At 54.4% G+C, this 17976-nt stretch overlaps 7 protein-coding genes across 7 annotated transcripts; 2 read left to right on the plus strand and 5 right to left on the minus strand.

Moving 5' to 3' along the window:
- Positions 1–372: 372 nt before the first annotated feature.
- Positions 373–1687, minus strand: LMH87_007362 (uncharacterized protein; the record flags this gene model as incomplete). The annotated part of the gene is made up of 5 exons (XM_056192437.1): positions 373–962; positions 1035–1123; positions 1183–1309; positions 1395–1423; positions 1527–1687. 5 exons carry the CDS (start codon positions 1685–1687, stop codon positions 373–375), a joined length of 996 nt encoding a protein of 331 aa, XP_056060657.1.
- A 957-nt stretch (positions 1688–2644) lies between these two features.
- Positions 2645–4580, minus strand: LMH87_007363 (uncharacterized protein; the record flags this gene model as incomplete). The annotated part of the gene is made up of 4 exons (XM_056192438.1): positions 2645–3565; positions 3615–3767; positions 3821–4438; positions 4521–4580. 4 exons carry the CDS (start codon positions 4578–4580, stop codon positions 2645–2647), a joined length of 1752 nt encoding a protein of 583 aa, XP_056060658.1.
- Positions 4581–5756: 1176 nt separating this feature from the next.
- LMH87_007364 (uncharacterized protein) lies at positions 5757–7894 on the minus strand (the record flags this gene model as incomplete). The annotated part of the gene is made up of 4 exons (XM_056192439.1): positions 5757–6387; positions 6487–6575; positions 6633–7692; positions 7743–7894. The coding sequence occupies 4 exons, from the start codon at positions 7892–7894 to the stop codon at positions 5757–5759; spliced, it is 1932 nt and encodes a 643-aa protein (XP_056060659.1).
- Positions 7895–7973: 79 nt separating this feature from the next.
- On the minus strand, positions 7974–9721 carry LMH87_007365 (uncharacterized protein; the record flags this gene model as incomplete). Its single annotated transcript, XM_056192440.1, has 4 exons — positions 7974–7981; positions 8035–8382; positions 8446–9043; positions 9089–9721. 4 exons carry the CDS (start codon positions 9719–9721, stop codon positions 7974–7976), a joined length of 1587 nt encoding a protein of 528 aa, XP_056060660.1.
- Positions 9722–12358: 2637 nt separating this feature from the next.
- LMH87_007366 (uncharacterized protein) lies at positions 12359–13315 on the minus strand (the record flags this gene model as incomplete). The annotated part of the gene is made up of 1 exon (XM_056192441.1): positions 12359–13315. One exon carries the CDS (start codon positions 13313–13315, stop codon positions 12359–12361), a length of 957 nt encoding a protein of 318 aa, XP_056060661.1.
- A 988-nt stretch (positions 13316–14303) lies between these two features.
- Positions 14304–16093, plus strand: LMH87_007367 (uncharacterized protein; the record flags this gene model as incomplete). The annotated part of the gene is made up of 2 exons (XM_056192442.1): positions 14304–14604; positions 14664–16093. The coding sequence occupies 2 exons, from the start codon at positions 14304–14306 to the stop codon at positions 16091–16093; spliced, it is 1731 nt and encodes a 576-aa protein (XP_056060662.1).
- Positions 16094–16519: 426 nt separating this feature from the next.
- LMH87_007368 (uncharacterized protein) lies at positions 16520–17887 on the plus strand (the record flags this gene model as incomplete). Its single annotated transcript, XM_056192443.1, has 1 exon — positions 16520–17887. One exon carries the CDS (start codon positions 16520–16522, stop codon positions 17885–17887), a length of 1368 nt encoding a protein of 455 aa, XP_056060663.1.
- Positions 17888–17976: the final 89 nt, after the last annotated feature.

The following is a 17976-nucleotide window of genomic DNA, read 5'->3' on the forward strand; positions in this document are numbered from 1 at the left end:
ATAACTTGATGCCCAGCCATTACTTCATCATCAGTAGCCGTTGTACGTGCACGCATCGTTATACAACCAGTTTGGTTCACGGTTCTAGAGCACACCGGCTGTCCCATTTTGTATTGTTCCATAAATCTATCACATAGTAATGACACTGGCGGCATGCACTGGGCAGAGTTCAGTCTACCCAGAACAGGCCTCCTCAGAAATCTTCATGTCAAAAAGATTTCCTTTCGAAAAAATTAAAATCAAGGAACGCAAGTCACAGCTTCCGTGTCCTCTAGACATAAAAAAAATGACCCTTCAAAAAAGAAATCGCACACCTCCCAAGCATCCATTATCCCCCTTCTCTCAGACACCTCGTCGACGAGCGGGTTATAATTACAGGAGATCGCGGCGGACAAACTCGTCGTAGAGAGCCTTGCCGAGACCGGCGGGGGAGCGCTCGACAATGACGCCGGCACCCTCGAGGGCGGCAATCTTGGAGTCGGCGCCGCCCTTGCCGCCAGAGACAATGGCACCGGCGTGACCCATGCGGCGGCCGGGCGGGGCGGAGATGCCGGCGATGAAGGAGACGACGGGCTTGCCGCCGTTGACCGTGTTGTTCTGCTTGAGGAACTCGGCGGCGTCCTCCTCGGCGGCGCCGCCAATCTCGCCAATCATGATGATGCCGTCCGTGTTCTCGTCCTTGAGGAAGACGCTGAGGCAGTCGATGAAGTTGGTGCCCGAGAAGGGGTCGCCGCCGATGCCGACGACGAGCGACTGGCCCAGGCCGGCCTGCGTCGTCTGGTTGACGGCCTCGTAGGTGAGCGTGCCGGAGCGCGACACGATGCCGATGCGACCGCGCTTGTGGATGAAGCCGGGCATGATGCCAATCTTGCACTGGCCGGGGGCGATGATACCGGGGCAGTTGGGGCCGACAAGACGCGTCTTGTTCTGCGTCTTGAGCATGTCGGTGATGCGGACCATGTCTATTAGGGGTGGAGTCGCCGGTTAGCTGTCTGGGCTCGGATTTTTTCGTGGCAGTCGGGGTCTGTAGTTACCATGTTGAGGAATGCCTTCGGTGATGCAGACGGCCAGGGGAATCTCAGCCAGGAGAGCCTCCTCGATACCGGCAGCAGCCAGAGGGGGGCTAATGTCGGTCAGTGATACGGCGCTCAGTTGGATCATCGAGTGCGAATTCGCGCTTACGGGACGAAGAGGGCGGTGGCAGTGGCGCCGGTCTGCTTTACGCCGTCGGAGACGTTCTTGAAGACGGGGAGGTCGAGATGGGTCTGGCCAGCCTTCTTGGGGTTGGTGCCACCAACAACCTTGGTGCCTGTGTATACATGGTCAGCATGTCAATCGCTCGAATCGGTGTGCCCTGCGTGCGCAGAGTCGCGGCTATTGGTTCGGATTCGTACCATATTCAATGGCCTGGCGGGCGTGGAAACTACACATGGTAGCACGTCAGCGTCTGGATCTGGAAGTCGCGGGACTGCTCATCAGCAGCAAACACCCGCTGCAGCCGACCCAATTGGATGAAATGTACGTACGTTCCCTGCTTGCCGGTGAAGCCCTGGAAGAGGACCTTGGTGTCGCTGTTGATGCGCAGGTTGTCGACCGTCTGGGAGTAGGGGGACGACGAGGAGCTGTATGAGCGGCTCGAGACCTGGCGGAGGGCCGAGCGAGCGGCAGATCTGGGAACGGCCTGCATTGTGGACGGCGGTGGTGTGGGAGGAGAAGAGGAGATGCAAAAGAGAGGAAAAGGGGATGCGCCGACGGTACCGTAAAGGTGTGTTGTGTTGGTGTGTGTGTGTGTGTGTGTCGTGGAACGGATGAAAGGGAGCTTTTGCAGTGGAGGTTTTTTTTTCCTTGGGGGAGCTCTTTGGTTGGCTGGCAACTGGCTGGGGGCTCTGCGCTCTGTAGAGCTGGCCAACTTGGTCTCTGTGAGCGTTATTTTGGGTGGTGAACTGGTCATTACAGGTACCTATCTCACGACCAGTACTGGTAGGTGCTAGCGCTGGCCGCTGCGAGTCGTGCTCTCGGGTGCTACCGGCCCCAGCGCACCCCAACGGCGAATGACTTTTTCCGGTGTCTTTTCGTGCGTGGACCATTGGCGCGCTGTAATTGACTGCAACTCCCCATGTTTCAGAGGGTCCAGTCCACGACATCCCTGGCCGGGTTTGAAGCTATTACATATAGCAAACAAGACAAACAAAGACGGCGGCAGTGGGTTCAATTGCGGCATCCACTTTCAAAGTCGATTCGATTATTTCGCATCTCTATCGATATGCTATCGAGGCTGTTCTGCATTTTGAGACACCATGCCGCTATTGAACACAAGTAAAGGTCTGAAACCCTTGCTACCAGGTATTATTATTACTGGACTCAATCGAAAAATAATAATGATTGCGTGTCAGAAATCTAATCATGCCTATTTATGGTACATTCTGGCTGTACCTCCATTCAGTTTGTAGTTATATTATCCCAAGTATCCAACATCACATCATGAAGTCGTCGCCAAGTAGTTCCCGCACCACTCTTCCAAGGACGATAACCCAAAATCCAAAAGCAAATATGTATCGCCGCAACTAAATATACATGCAGACGTAAAACGCCATGCAAAAAACAAAAAAACAAAAACAACAACAACAACAACGTTGCCAAGACATCAGAACCATCCCAGGCCGTGACTCATCCGAGGGCCGTCCGTGTTGGCCACCAGCGGCGGCAGATGCCCGCCCAGAATCCGCCGCAGCAGCTGGCCGATGGGGATGCCCAGGATTGGAGTGCTGTACAAGCCCTGCACCATCTCGACCTCGTTGCCCAGGATGCAGAACGCGGCCGGGTGCAGGTAGTAGCGCAGCATCACGGCCAGCGACATGAGCCCCGCGGCCGAGTGCGCAACGCCCGCGTCGGGCATGAAGAAGAAGCCCATGGCGTAGACCTCGCGCGTCGCGTACATGGCCGACTCCCACAGGTAGTGCTCCGTCACGGACACGCTGGGTGCTGTCGTCGTTGTTGACGACGCCGACACAGCAGAGGCGGGCGAGTGGGAGTCGTCGTCGTAGCCGTAGGAGGAGTTATTCGCCGGCGACGACGACGAGGCTGGCGTGCCGGCGGCCGCGCCCCCGTAGGTCGTGTACCACCCTGGTGGTCGCTGCGGTATGCGCTCCTCGCCGTACCGAGACGTGAAGAAGCTCTTGATGCACGCTAGCATGCCCGCCGTGAACCAGTAGATGGTCGTCATGTGGTGAAAGGCAAACTCGACGTCGTTTTTCGGCGGCTCGATGGGGCCGATGTTCGCAAAGCAGTCGAAGCGCTGCAGGGACTCGCCGCGGTCGGTAGCCCAGGCGTCGAGGTCGGCGCGCACCGCGTTGCACCGGCTCATGATGAGCATCTCGAGATCCTGCCGTCGATGCGGGTCGGTAGAGGTCTTGAATTCGTCAATGTACTCGAGAATCTCGGGCACGTCCTGCATCATGTCTATGAGCTCGTCCTTGACGGCTTTGGGGTGCTTCTTCCACGGGATCTTATCCCATGCAGGGCTAGCAAAGGGGGAGCGTTTCCGTTGGCCCATAGAAAGCATGACCTGAGACGTATTAGTACAGGAAAACAGAACGTAGGTTGGGCCGACATACCATATTTATGCGGGCATCAGAGTATAATTGATGCGCTGGCCCTGTAGCAAACGCCGCGGGGCCACGCGCCAAGAAGATGGCTTGCTGCCCTTGGTTATGACCTCGCCAAGCCAAAGGCTCAGGAGTGTCTTTATCTTTCGAAATAAATAACAACTGCAGTGAGTCGTTAGCTTTATGCTTCGAGATAATCAGCCGTACGTCTTCACCTCAAATGTGGCCATTATGCGGGCCGCTGTCAGCAACCCATCGCGCTTATACCAATTAGTCCGCTGTAGCCCCTTGACCATTTCGACCACGGAGCTGTTGTAGGCCTGGATGCCCTTGACCTGCAGCTGCTTGTCGTTGTGCAGTGTGGCGATGATGGCGCTCGAGGTGGCCATGGCGGCGGACCGGACCGCGGGGTCCGTCTCGTACAGCGGGCCAATGTGCTTGGTCCAGCCCATCGAGGCGAAGCTCATGGCCTGGTCCGAGGGGATCGTCGTCCCCGCGGCGAGCAGCGTCGAGCCAAAGTAGCCCATGTAGAGCTGCTCGCGCGCGGACCGGGCCAGGTGCGCCGGCAGCAGGATGTCGGGCGGACGGGCCCGGTCCGAGTCCGGGCTGCTGCCGTCCGGGCTGGAGGAGGAATTCGTGTTTGAGTCATCATCATGAAGAACTAGTTGCTGGCCATGCGCCGAGTCTGGCTGCTGCTGCTGCTGCCTTAACCGTACTTGCAGCTTGGGGCGATTGTCCACGGTGCGGTTGACCCAGACCAGGCCGTCGGTATACCCCTCACATTCTAGGCCGGCCTTTTCACACTTGAGGCACGTAGGTGCAGTCTTGTCACACTGGATGACGCGGAAAATAAAGACGTCTCGTTAGCAAGGACAAACAATTCGCTCCGACGACCGAACCAGGGAATCACCGTACCTTTTTCTTTCGGCGGCGGCAGGTCAGGCACGAGACTGATCTGGTGGGGATGCCAACCATCTTTGGGGTGTCTCGCTCGCCCGCCTCGATGCATCAACGATGGCCGAGACGGAATCCGATGGCAGTCAGGACGAATACAAAGATGCGCAGAGGACAGTCTGAGATACGTCCGCTTGCTCGGCGTCGACGTCAACGGCGTTGAATGATGGCGCCAGGTATGGGATTGGAGGGGTGAGATCCGACAATTCGCCGGGCAGAAAGGCGCTCCAATGGCGCCTATTTTTTAGGTTGCGAGCGTTGCGACGGGGTGCTAAATACCCCCAGAACCTTGTGCGCTTTGGACCCCAAAAAGTTCCATCTCGTTCACAACTGCCGTGATTTTTTTTCTCTTGCTGACCACCTCCCCGATTCTGTTCCCTCCGCCTTCGTGGGCTGGTGAAAATGGTTGTGCAGCCGAAAGAGGACGGGCATGTGCGCATACGAAAGGGACATTGCATCGCCTCCGTTCATCGTCGGCTTTCGACACGCGCAATTTTGTGAGAGGAAGAAAACCAAGTTTCTATTAAAAGATTGCTCGGAAGACGGTTTGTGGAGTAGCAGGCTGGGCTTGCAGCAGACGCTGCAGACGACAAAAGCGTCCGCCACCAACTTGGTACTAGGCGCTGGGGCAAAGCTGTTCAGCTCGCTGCGGGCTGAACCGCCCTACCTGGCCCTGAATGGGCAAGATACGATAGAAGTAATAAAGCAGCTGGAGTCGCGTCCGGGAATTAAATAGGGTGCGTTGTCATCTCTACCGACAGGCCGGAAGCCGGCTTGCGTTTCCACACTCGTGTGGGCGCTGTAGAACGAGGCTTGCCATTTTCGTCGACTGGCTCCAGAGGAATATCTGCTCCGTGAAACTTCGGGCAATGCAGCCATCGTGACCGAATACCTATTTTGAAAGTCTGGCGTCGAGCGCGATTGAAAAGAATTGCCATATAGGTTGAAAAATAATTAAATATAATAACATCACATTAAAGACCGCTGCGTAGGAGTTAGCAACGGATTACCAGACAGTGTGCACTAGAAACTGGCTACTTTGCATAATTCCGGTGAAATCTGGCACGGATCTGATCTAGCGCGCTAAAGGAAATTGGCTATGTTTGGTGGTGCTGTTATTATTTTGTTTCGCTAGAAAAGTGTGCCATTTATTCCTCCTTTTGCTGCACGCAAACATAGACATGTGACTAGCATTTATCATCCTCGTAGTTCGCTCTCAGGCTCGTAAGGGTATACCCGATGACCAACTGGCATCCGCCATGGGGGGATACCAAGACTCATCAGTAAACCAGCATCTAGATTACAATCATGAACTAGATACTTCGCCACTTCATCTGCCCAAGGCTCTTCCTGCCATTCTCTAATGCCCTCGCCACCCCAGGCCCATTCATCCTTTTTCCTCCTGGGTCGAAAATATGCCAGTTTCCCGGGATCTGCGTTCTTTTCCTCAATAAGAAATTTGACCATTGGAAGGTGGGATTCCAAGATAGCAGCAGCCAAGGCGCTGCCGCACTCTCCAAACTCCAGATAGTTATTGACCTCGGCGCCGTGATCAATTAGAACACGAACACAGTCTACAACATCGGAAGATGCAGCTGCTGCCAAAGGGCTGCCGTACAGTCCAAATTCCAGGTTGCTTTTCGCATCCGCGCCATGCTCTATGAGAAGGTCAATGCAGTTTTGCCAGCCCTCGCTCGCAGCGGCTGCCAAAGCGCTTCCATACTTTCCTGACTCGCAGATCGCGTTGACTTTCGCACCCCGCTCGAGTAGAAAACGAGCACAATCGACTTCCCCCTGGGCTACAGCAGCAGCTAGTGGGCTTCCAAAACTACCTCCAAGGTAAGCCGGATTTACATCCGCACCTCTTTCTATGAGAGCTCTCGAGGCATCAATGTTGCCCCAGTAAGCCGCAGCGGCTAATACGCACCCGAACTTGCAGCTATCGTGATCGCTATCGTGATCAGTATGCCCACTGTTACACCTGATACTATGATCCACGCCTGCCTCTAGCAGAAGCTGTACATGCTCAGTTCTTGCTTGCGCCGCTGCGCAGAGAAAATTGTGGTTCCCAACCTTGCGATATGGATTTGCTCCATTTTGTAGGAGTAGTCTAGTGAGTTCCAGGTCCCGTCTCACAATTGACAAGCCCAACGGAGTGTCTCTTATTTTTTCAACATCTCTGTTGAGATCACACCCTCGACGTATGAAATCTAGGCACAGGTCGGTACGTCCGCAAGAGATAGCGCATAGAAGCAAGTCTGGTAGCAACGTATGGTCCAGGTCCTTTTCCCACCATCCTTCCAAGCTTCGATGGAGGCCCAGTGCAACAACTCCAAAAACAGAATTAGTCATGGACATAGTAAACGCTTCCATGCATAAGGCGTAAAGAGGTTCGCTGGCCATAAAATACTTGACAAATATTTGATATGCGCTCGAGACTCGCTGCGGACTTTCCCCAAGGAATTGCTTCAAAGCATGGACCAAAGCCGTGCATTTGCTATCTTGGTCCGACAGATGGTGGATGTGATCCATCCAGCTAAGACGAGTATAGGCTTGAAGAGGATGCCAAGGGTTCGAAGTATTATCGAGCTTGTCTTTCCTTCTGTGCAAAATTCGAATCCACTCTTTCAGACCCGTGTCCCGGCGTGCCGATAACAAAACAGAAGGGGCGCTTGAGCAGCTATCTGTCAAGCAATTAATCAAGACGACTGCCACCTCTGCTTCGGCATTTCGTATCCATGGCTCGTCCTTGCCCCCAAAGTGCTCTGCCACTGATGCATGCGGGAATCTCCAGACTCCAAGTTCCGAGTCCAATACGATCAAGTTCCGACAGACGATCTTCAGAATGTTCTCGTTGATATCCGACTTATTCCACGAGTTCTCATTGCCAAGCTGCGTGGTTTCCGCTCTGATTGCTGAGAGCAATACGTGGGTGTCCATGGGTTTGCGGGCGCACAGGACCCATCTTACAGCCCGCTGCAGTATAGTACGTTCGCAACCCTCGGGGCATTGACCGTAGATCTCGTCGTACAAGTCTGATAGCGTCTTCGGAAGCCTCCCAAGTCTCTCTTTGATAGCGGAGCCTATTGTGTACTCTTTGAGCTGCTCCCACTGTAGGTATGTCCATCTGAACCTGTTTTATGCCTGTTAGTCTGGCGGTGAGAATGGCATGTTGTAACTTACATTCCATCGCTCTTTTCCACGAGCGTGCTTTTCACAAGCCCCTTCGTCTCCGATGTAACGTATTTCCAATTCATAGGGGCATTGTCGATTTCCGTGTTCACAAACTTCTCAATATCGACGCGGTTATCCGCGGTGGTAATTGGGATCAGCATCCGTGGAACTTGGAAAGACGAGAAACATTCTTCAATGTCGGTCTGTATACGACTGGCCATGAAGACTTTTAGCGGACGATTACTTGTCTGAACAAAACGTTTAAAAAGGTCAGAAATCTGCTTTTTCGTTGCTTGCTCACACTCATCCAAGGCGTCCAGCACCAAGGTTGTTCGGGGGTAACTGTTGATCATCTGGAGTAACGCGATCTCGCATTCTTTCATGCTTATGTCGTTCTGGATTTGGGTCATCTTGTTGTAAAGAGAGTACGAAGCCTCGTGGACTTTGTCGGGCCGGCGAGGTATCTCGCTGAGTTGTCGGATATAGCTTCGCAGAATGTAGCGAAAGCTCCGCCGAGTTGGATCACCTCTGTCACAATAAAAAAAGGCGAACCCTTCGTCATGATCACCGTGTGAATGATTGGTGGTTTGATCACCGTCCAAATAGCGATCGATTACTTTAGAAGAAAGAAACGATTTCCCTGTACCGACTGAGAAATAGTATGGTAGTCAGTGGTTGCTTCAAGTAATAGCATTGCGGAAGCAGCACTCACTGTTACCTTGCAACCAAAGTACAGAAGAACACGCCGATTCTTCCCATTGGTGAAAATCATCATGGCTCACCAACCACTCGCAAGTGCCTTCTGTTCTTTTCTCCATTTTATCATTGTGGTGGGCCCCGACTGGAACTTCGCTGATGTACTTCATGGCCCTTTTCCGCTCATTCTTTTCAAGAGTCGTAAGTACCGCTAGAACGCCATCGTCGACGCGCTTTAGTGGTCTCTCTAGACTGCGCAGTAGTTTTTGATGCTCGAAGCCTGCTTTAGCATCGCAAGTCTGTGCTGCTAGCCATATATACTCCTCAAGGGATCGTACTTCTGCTACTCGTCCCTCTCCCTGGCCAGGTTTCACGAGCGCAACGAAAAATCGACCCAAATGTCCCTTTCGTAAACTTTCGTCCACGAGAGCGAGAAACTCCAAGCAGCTCTTGTACGCCTTAATTAGCGTTTGCTGCAGACCCTCTTGGTCTGCTGACTGAGAGGCGCCGCTGAAGTATACTTCTTCATAAACTCTGCCGCGCCTCACAATGCAAAGAACCATATCTGTGCACCCCATGATGGCCACAAGGTCTTCGCATTGCGTCACATTGGCCTGATACTCGTCAGATATGTATCACGTACTGGCTAAGATACGTACCTTCAAAAGCACTCTAACCGCCGACCAGAAAGTTGCAGATGGCGGAGGCGCGAAGTTGACTGCAATGTCTCCGATTGCAGTAACCGCAGAGATGACCCTGTTTGTATAATCCCTCCATAGTACCTCACGGTCGCCGACCTTTAGTTTCAGAGTTTTTTCTAGATGTGTCTCCTCTGCGCGACGGACTAGATCCACCAGCTCCTTGGTCGGGTCCCCAGCAGCGGTATCTGACAGGGCTTCATCGATCCAGGTTCGTGTTTTCGGGTCGACCTTGCCATAGGCTTCTTGCCATAGACTGACCGTCTTCGTTGGACTATCGATTGTGTTCGACTTTTGGTCATCGGTAGAGTGGGAAGTTGGAGCATGTTCAACTCTTTGAGATGGTGAAACATGCGATCCGGCGGGCGACGAAGCCGGAGCTTTGGCAAGGTGGTTCGACGAAGTAGGTAACTTGTCAGGAGTTCGATTTTGCGTGGACGACTGGGTCGCTGTAGGCGCAGATGGTGCTATGGCAACTGTCTGGCTTGTGGAATTTGGGGCTGCCGGTAGGCCTTTACGCGATTTCTTGAAGCAGGACGATAAAATGGACAAGCACCCGTCAGACTCGCCAGGACTCGCCATGGTGCAGAACATGTGCTTTCACCGACAGCTTATGAGTATATGGTCAGATGCAAGAGGGGAAATTGATGCCAGATCAATCATGGACTCCTCTGTACCTGTCCCTTGTGGGATTGAATAGAACCGTGACTTGTATTTCCAGTTTCACTGGTAATGCGCCACACCTGAAGGGGTTCGGGCTACGGGCTGCTTGTGAAGGTCCTATCAGTGATCAGCTGAGGATTTTAAGCGCCCAGCCCATCTGCAGGTCTAAGGCGAATAAGTCAGCCATGCAGGCCTGATGGTGCACTCCAATTATATTGCGTAGAACTGTGGTATGTGACGTGGCTTGCGTCGAGGCTGAGTCCTACAAACCCTGGGCGGCCTTGGTCGTCGGCCACGCGATGAGTTGGCGCCCTTGTAGTAGCGACAGCAAGACGTGCCAGGCAAAAATGAAGAAGATCAAAGTTATGCGAGGCACAAACTCTCAGCCTCAAGTTCTGAGCTACCTGGTCGTTGGATGAGGCCAAATCCTTTCAACGGTGGTTCGGTAATTGTCCATTGTTGGACCGGCGACCTTTTCCCTCCAACCCTCGTTTCTCGTCGCCGCACGTTGACGCTTGCTCTCCTCGCCGTTCACTGCTTACTACGACCCTACTCTCTCACATCTCACCCGATGATTATATTTGCCACCTTTGTAGCTGCAAATATTTGCTCCAGGCGATACACTATCTGCTATCCAGGTCTCTACATATTCGGGTGGTGAATTATCGTAAATAGAGCAGGCATCCGTGTTAAAGCTCGTTGGGCTATTATTGATGGCCTAAAGCACGACAGCACTACTAATAAGTACACAATGATATTCTGCACCAGTTCAGCGATGGCGACAACAATAATCGACGGCAGAAAATTATAGTGACTCTTTTATGGAGAAATTAGAAGCCATCTGCTTTAGTAGTTCACCGCCTTATGCTCGTCCCTGAATGATGTTGACACCCTTGCAAGCAACTAGTAGAAGACGTGAGAACTGGTCGTTGTCACTGACGATATCCGCGCTTCCTTCTTGATCCCACAGAACGACCAAATCGTGGTACCGCACTGTTTGGCTTCTTGTACGCAGCAGGCCTTGGGCCGCTGCCCTGCTGTGCATCTCGCTTTGCTCTGGCACAAAGACAGGCACAGAGCTTAGCTCTGGTAGTAAGACACATGTCTGGTAAATAAGCGCAGTGTAAATGGAGCGTATAAGATATGACACAAGTATAGTGCGATATGCGCTTTCCATCTCTTGTTTGTGCGGATACTTGTGATGAACATGTTCATCATGGTTCGATTTGTTCGAAACATGAAAGCCGGAGCTCGAAGATGAGGCAGAAAATAAAGAGAATGTCTCCATTGAGCTTGACAGCAACTCAAATGTTTGTACTCGAAGCATCAATTCCCTCGTCCAAGAAGCCATAATTGGCTCGTACTGTTCAGCAAGTCGTCGTTGCCCGGCATCGGCACTAAAAAGGCCAATGATCTGATACAGATTCATCGCTTGCAGGCGCGCAAGATGCTCGCGGAACTCAGCTAGAGAAATGCTTGATCCGTCGTCGTTTGCCCCCGAGGAAAAGGCGGATGCTCCCATCACCTTGGAGGTGTTCACGAGCCGCTGTAGCTCATCGCTGAGATATTGTTCAAAAGCATGGCGTTTTTGTCCCTGCAGAGTCCTGTGTGCGGCGCAAACACCCAGGGCTTGTTGGAGTGCTGGGGGCAGCCGGCTGCTATTGAGAGAGTTCTCGAAGTGTACAGTAAAGGGAGTGGAGGCAGTAGTTGCAAAGTAGTCAACAAAGGAGAGCAATTCTTCAGCACAGAATCTCCAGGTCTCCGAATCTCTCCCTCGTAGCCATATGTAGCCCATGGAATGCATCAGAGGTGATGCTGCCTCCGCGAAATCCTGGGTATTTTGTCGAGTTCCAGGATATTGTAAAGCGCCGCTTTGCAGAGTGCGAGCGTCCCTGCGACTCGGACTTTTAAAGGGTGAAGTGGTACTACTTCCCCTATTCTCACTGGCTTCTTGCTCGAGGTAGTTTTCCCAGAATGAGTCGATTTCCATGTCAAGCGCAAGTTTGTCGTCGGCCCAGATGTCCGCTGGCCAATCCAGAAATGGGGTCGCTGGTAGCTCCCTGTCATCCGTACGTGACGATAGGGCGGTCGAGTCACCCGTCAATAATCCGAACTGCAGGGAGTTCAAACTCGCGGATGGTAGCCATTCTTCCGCTGCTGAAATTGCTGAAGTCGATGGTAAGGATGCCTTTGATCTGGGCGGGTATGGGTAATGGCAGACTAATGATCTTTGGGCGCAGCGCTGGCAAATCGGGCGGTCTTGGTCGCAGCGTCGCTTAGCTGTAACACAGCCTACACATGAGGTTTTACGAAGGGACATTGTAAAGCCGGGTTTTGTGATTGGGAAGCAGGCACTCATGTTGTCGCTCGACTGGTGCGCGTGTAAAACCAAACTGTATTACTAATGCGAATATAGTAGTTACTTCGTAGAGCCCGCACTCAAAAGGACTCGCCAGACCCCGATAACCTTCCACAATCAGGAGCACTATCTGCAGCGTATCGAATGGATGCTCTTGAATCCGAGACTTCATTGGCGGTCTAGATTAAGAACCACGTTCGTATCCTGGATTAATTCCTCGTTCTAGCTATTGCTGTAGCAGTGTCCACTAAGCCGAAAACACCCAGATCTTGTCTGGTCAAAACGACTTGCCCCTCACTGGAGTAGCTCTTCTCCTGGGCTAGTTCCCAGTACATGTGTGAGGCGTCCATGATCTCCGCCCACATCGGCCACATGCTGTAGTATGTGTCTTTGTCCGCCTGCACGTATACTGCGTCCTTGCCATGAATTGATGCCCACAGTGACAGCAGCTCGCCAGCAGTCATCTCATCAGTTGAAGCCAGAACGATTTTCGCTGGCAGTGTCATTTGAGGCTGATCCAAGATTGATTTGGCGAAGAGACCAACATTAGACCTGGCGTCGCCGACGAGAGTGATGGGAACCGAAGGCGGCGTTGCTTGAATTTGAGCGTACTTGTTGGATCCTGCGGTCGCGACGGGGAAAGGCTCATAGAATGGATACTGTAGGTTCGATGCATAGAAGCTGACCCAGAGGAATGTGGTCTTGCTCAGCAACTCCGGATCCGATCTGATGTAACTATCGACCTTGTTCTTCGCCGCATAATGCGGTATGAAACATCTTCCATTGCTCACTTCGCTAGCGTTGGGAAGGGTCGACCAGATGTAATGTTGAAGAGTAGGAGTTGCAGCTGCTGCTTTGGCCAAGTTGATGCCGTGAGTCGACTCAGTCTCCTGGGCCCTGACTGCGCCAGCGGTAGGAAACGCTTCAAAAAAGTTTGTCACGGCAAAGATGGCATATGACCCGTCGACAGCCGCTGCAAGTGAGGTTACGTCGTCAAGATCTGCTTGAACAATTTCGGCTCCTTGGGTGCGAAGAGACACCGCTGCGGCGCTCTCTGGATTCCTAGTGACTGCCCGCACGATGTACGTGCTATCCGCGAGCAGTGTTCGAGCAACAGAGCCGCCCTGGATGCCGGTGGCACCAATGACGGTGATCAACTTCGGCATGATGCTGAACGTGAGAAATATTGTTGGATGGATCGCCGACTAGGTCTATTTGCTTGAGAGCTTCGAGACATGACTGCAACTGGAGAGCTGTGAGCTTTATATGAAAGATCTCGCACTGATAGTACTGCCCTTTGCATCAGTAGGGTCAGAGTACCATTATTGCCTCTACATGGCTCCGGCGCGGATGTATGAGTAGAGCCTGTCATGGGAAAGCACCCCACAGATGTCCGCAACTACGACTTGTCAAGGCTGCGTTGGCTCCAGTCAAGCCCGCCAATCTGCCCGCTTTGCATTGCTGCTTTTTTGCTCACTCCACTTACATCCGCCCATTTTTCAAACAAGGAAGGATGCTTAGTGATTCTGAAACGTAGTGGCACACATTGGCTTACATAGTGCCGAAGTGATGGCGCTGGCTGTGGTAACTAGCTACCTACGCGGGAGGGGGGTGGTTTTGGACAGGGCACTTGAGAGGTCCTCTGTTTGCTACCCACGTTTTCCTCCTATCGTATCAAGATATTAGGGCACCCAGTCAAATCAGAAATTTTATATCTTTTTCTAAAACGTGTTGAGTGTTCTAATACCCTGACACAGTTAGAGGAATACATATTAATTCTAACATTATATTTGACCCCTTCTGAAAAACAGCCCCCTCGCGCGTAGGTAGGTAACTACCTAGGTAATGGTTAGTGGCTCAAGCCGCCCTGGCAACTCACTGTTATCCCGCTGCAAATCGCTGTATTCGGTCCTCGGCCAGCGCCCAGGTAGGTAAGGTACAGGGCGTAGTCAACGGGTCTCCAGCGGGTGACAGCGCAACACGCAGCGCATTTACAGGGCACATTGCTTACGGAGGCACCCCGCGTAACTGGTCCAGGGTTGCCCCACACATCCCGCCATCACCAGCAAATCCGTCACTGCGAAAAAAAAGATTCAGAAAATGATCATCTAGCCAACAGCATTTCACCCTCCATACACGCCGCACAAACCCATCATGGCGACCGCTACAGTCACGGTAACGGCCACCGCCACAGCCAAGAAGAAAGGCGCCGACCTGGCCCCCGAGAGCGAGCGCTATCTTCGTTGCTGCGCCGACGTCGCCAATGCCCTGATCGAGGACCACGAGGCCAGCAAGAATGGTCGTCCGAGTCGCGACATCAACCTCAACGCCCTGCGCAACAAGCTGGCCAAGAAGCACAAGCTTACCAACATCCCGCCTCTGACCGCCATCATTGCCGCCATTCCCGAACACTACAAGAAATACATTCTCCACAAGCTCATCGCCAAGCCCATCCGTATGTCGCACGCGGGCAGCCGCTTTGCAATCAACCACGTAGTAACTAATGCGTTGCAGGCACATCCTCTGGAATTGCCGTCGTCGCCGTCATGTGCAAGCCTCACCGCTGTCCTCACATTGCATACACCGGCAACATCTGCGTCTATTGCCCTGGCGGGCCCGACTCCGACTTTGAATACAGCACACAGTCATACACCGGCTACGAACCCACCTCGATGCGAGCCATTCGCGCGCGATACGACCCCTTTGAGCAGGCCCGCGGCCGTGTCGACCAGCTCAAGTCACTCGGACACTCTGTCGACAAGGTCGAATACATCATCATGGGCGGCACCTTCATGTCGCTAGCCGAGTCATACCGTGAGGATTTCATCTCGCAGCTTCACAATGCCCTCAGCGGCTACCAAACTTCCAATGTCGACGAGGCCGTCGAAGCTGCCGAAATGAGCAATGTCAAATGTGTGGGAATCACCATCGAGACTCGCCCGGACTACTGCCTGCAGCCTCACCTGTCCGACATGCTGCGGTACGGCTGCACCCGTCTCGAGGTTGGTGTGCAATCGCTCTACGAAGACGTCGCGCGCGATACCAACAGAGGCCACACTGTGTCTGCCGTCGCCGAGACGTTCTGTCTGTCAAAGGATGCGGGCTTCAAGGTTGTCAGCCACATGATGCCCGATCTGCCCAACGTTGGCATGGAGCGCGACCTCGACCAGTTCAGAGAGTACTTTGAGAACCCTGCGTTCCGAACCGACGGTCTCAAAATCTACCCCACCCTCGTCATTCGCGGAACCGGTCTCTACGAGCTGTGGCGAACCGGTCGCTACCAGAACTACACGCCAAACGGCCTCATTGATCTGGTCGCACGCATTCTTGCGCTCATCCCGCCGTGGACGCGCATTTACCGTGTGCAGCGCGATATCCCCATGCCCCTCGTCACCTCGGGCGTTGAGAACGGTAACCTGCGAGAGCTGGCCCTCGCGCGCATGAAGGACTTTGGCACCACGTGTCGCGACGTCCGCACCCGCGAGGTCGGCGTCAACGAGGTCAAGAACAAGATCCGCCCCAACCAGATTGAGCTCGTGCGCCGCGACTACACGGCCAACGGCGGCTGGGAGACGTTCCTGGCGTACGAGGACCCCAAGCAGGACATCCTGGTCGGCCTGCTGCGGCTGCGCAAGTGCACCGAAAAGTACACGTTCCGCCCCGAGCTCACCGCGCAGCCGACGAGCATGATCCGCGAGCTGCACGTGTACGGCACCGCCGTGCCGGTGCACGCCCGCGACCCCCGCAAGTTCCAGCACCAGGGCTTCGGCACGCTGCTCATGGAGGAGGCCGAGCGCATCGCCCGCGACGAGCACGGCAGCGAAAAGATAAGCGTCATCTCTGGCGTCGGCGTGCGCAACTACTATAGAAAGCTGGGCTACTGGCTCGACGGCCCGTATATGAGCAAGTGGCTGGACGGACGCCCTGGGCCGGCCGAGGAATAGACACGAATGACGGGCTTTGAAAATAGAATGGGTTTTCGGCGTTGGGGATCTGGCTAAAGCAGCAATGCTATGCATACAAGTACATTATGACATATATCAATGAAAGTATGACAATTTTCTCGGCCACGATGAGTCGCTGCATCCTCATCTTGCACTTTAAGCTCCGCACATCTCAGTTGCATCCGCGGAGGCTCCCCGGGCTTGCTACCCCGCGTACGGGTACCCGCGCCGGTGCGGAGCCCCGCCTCATCCCTACTTATACCCGTGGGTTGCTACGCTTCTACTTTCTCTGCAATCCAGCAACTACCTTTTTTTCGTCCTTGAAAGCATTGAGATCGCAATTGACTGGTCAACTTGGCCAAAATCATGACCCGACGAATTCCTACTCGTGCTGCGCCTGTGGCGCAACACCCAGCGCAGCCTACAATGACTCCAATCCACCAAAGCGGCATCCCGGAGAAGCTCGTCAAGCCCTGGGCTCTCCCTCCGCAAAAGACATACATCCTTCACAACGCCAACGTCGTGGACACCCTCAATGGCGCCATCATCGCCCACCAAACCGTCACCCTGCGCGACGGGCTCATTGACTCTGTCCAGTCCACGCACGGCTACACCTACCCCATCCTGCCGTCCTCGGCCGATGTCGTGGAGGTCGACCTCGATGGCCGCTACCTCTGCCCCGGGCTCATCGACTGCCACGTGCACCTCACCGCCGTCGCCGGCTCCGCCTCTCTGGGCTTTGACGAGGCCGACATGGCCGTCTCGTACTTCCGGCAGCCCTTTCTCTGCCGGCAGATGCTCAGCCGCGGCTTCACCTCGGTGCGCGACACGGGCGGCGCCACGCTCGCGCTCAAGGAGGCCATTGCCGACGACGTCTTCCCCGGCCCGCGCGTCTTCATCTCCAACAAGGCCATTTCGCAGACGGGCGGCCACGGCGACGTCCGCAAGGCGCACGACAGAGCTGGCGGGGACTGCTGCCAGTGCGGCACGCAGTCGAGCATCTCGGTCGTCGCGGACGGCGTGTCGGCGTGTCTGACGACGACGCGGGAGCAGCTGCGCCAGGGCGCGGATTTCATCAAGATCATGGTCGGCGGCGGCGTGGCCAGCCCGACGGACCGCATCGAGAACACGCAGTTCACGGCGGCCGAGATCCGCGCCATTGCCGACGTGGCGGAGAGCTACGGGACATATGTCACCGCGCACGCGTACACGCCGAAAGCGATCCGCCACGCCGTGGACAATGGCGTCCGCGGCATCGAGCACGGCAACCTGATTGACGAGGATACGGCAAAGTACATGGCCGAGCACAAAGTCTGGCTGACGCCGACGCTCATCACGTACAAGGCCATGGGCGAGGAGAAGTACAGCGCGTTCCTGCCGCCGGAGAACCAGGCCAAGAACCAGCAGGTGCTCGCGCGGGGCGTGGCCTCGCTGAAGCTCGCGCACGACGCGGGCGTTGCCATCTGTCACGGCTCGGATTTGCTAGGGCCGCTGCAGGCGGAGCAGTCGCGCGAGTTTGGCCTGCGCGCGCAGGGCTTAAGCAACAAGGTCGTGTTGCAGGGCGCGACGGTGAATGCGGCGCGGATGCTGAAGCAGGAGGATGTGCTGGGGCAGGTTAAGGAGGGGTTTACGGCGGATTTGCTGGTGCTGAGGAAGAACCCGCTGGAAGATGTGAGCGTGCTGGACGAGCCGGAAAAGAGTGTCCTGGTGGTGGTGAAGAATGGGAGGGTGTATACGAGTCGCTGGAGTGAGATGGTGGAGGATACCGAGCCGAGGATGGCAATGATTGAGTAGAAAAGAAAAGGCTGTATTTGGGTCAAATGGAGGTTGTGTGGACAGTGGAATTGGTGCATAGCAGAGGAGTTCGGGTGGCGAAAGTCAAG

Source organism: Akanthomyces muscarius, chromosome 1, assembly GCF_028009165.1.
Source record: "Akanthomyces muscarius strain Ve6 chromosome 1, whole genome shotgun sequence".
In the NCBI taxonomy this organism is placed as follows: domain Eukaryota; kingdom Fungi; phylum Ascomycota; class Sordariomycetes; order Hypocreales; family Cordycipitaceae; genus Akanthomyces; species Akanthomyces muscarius.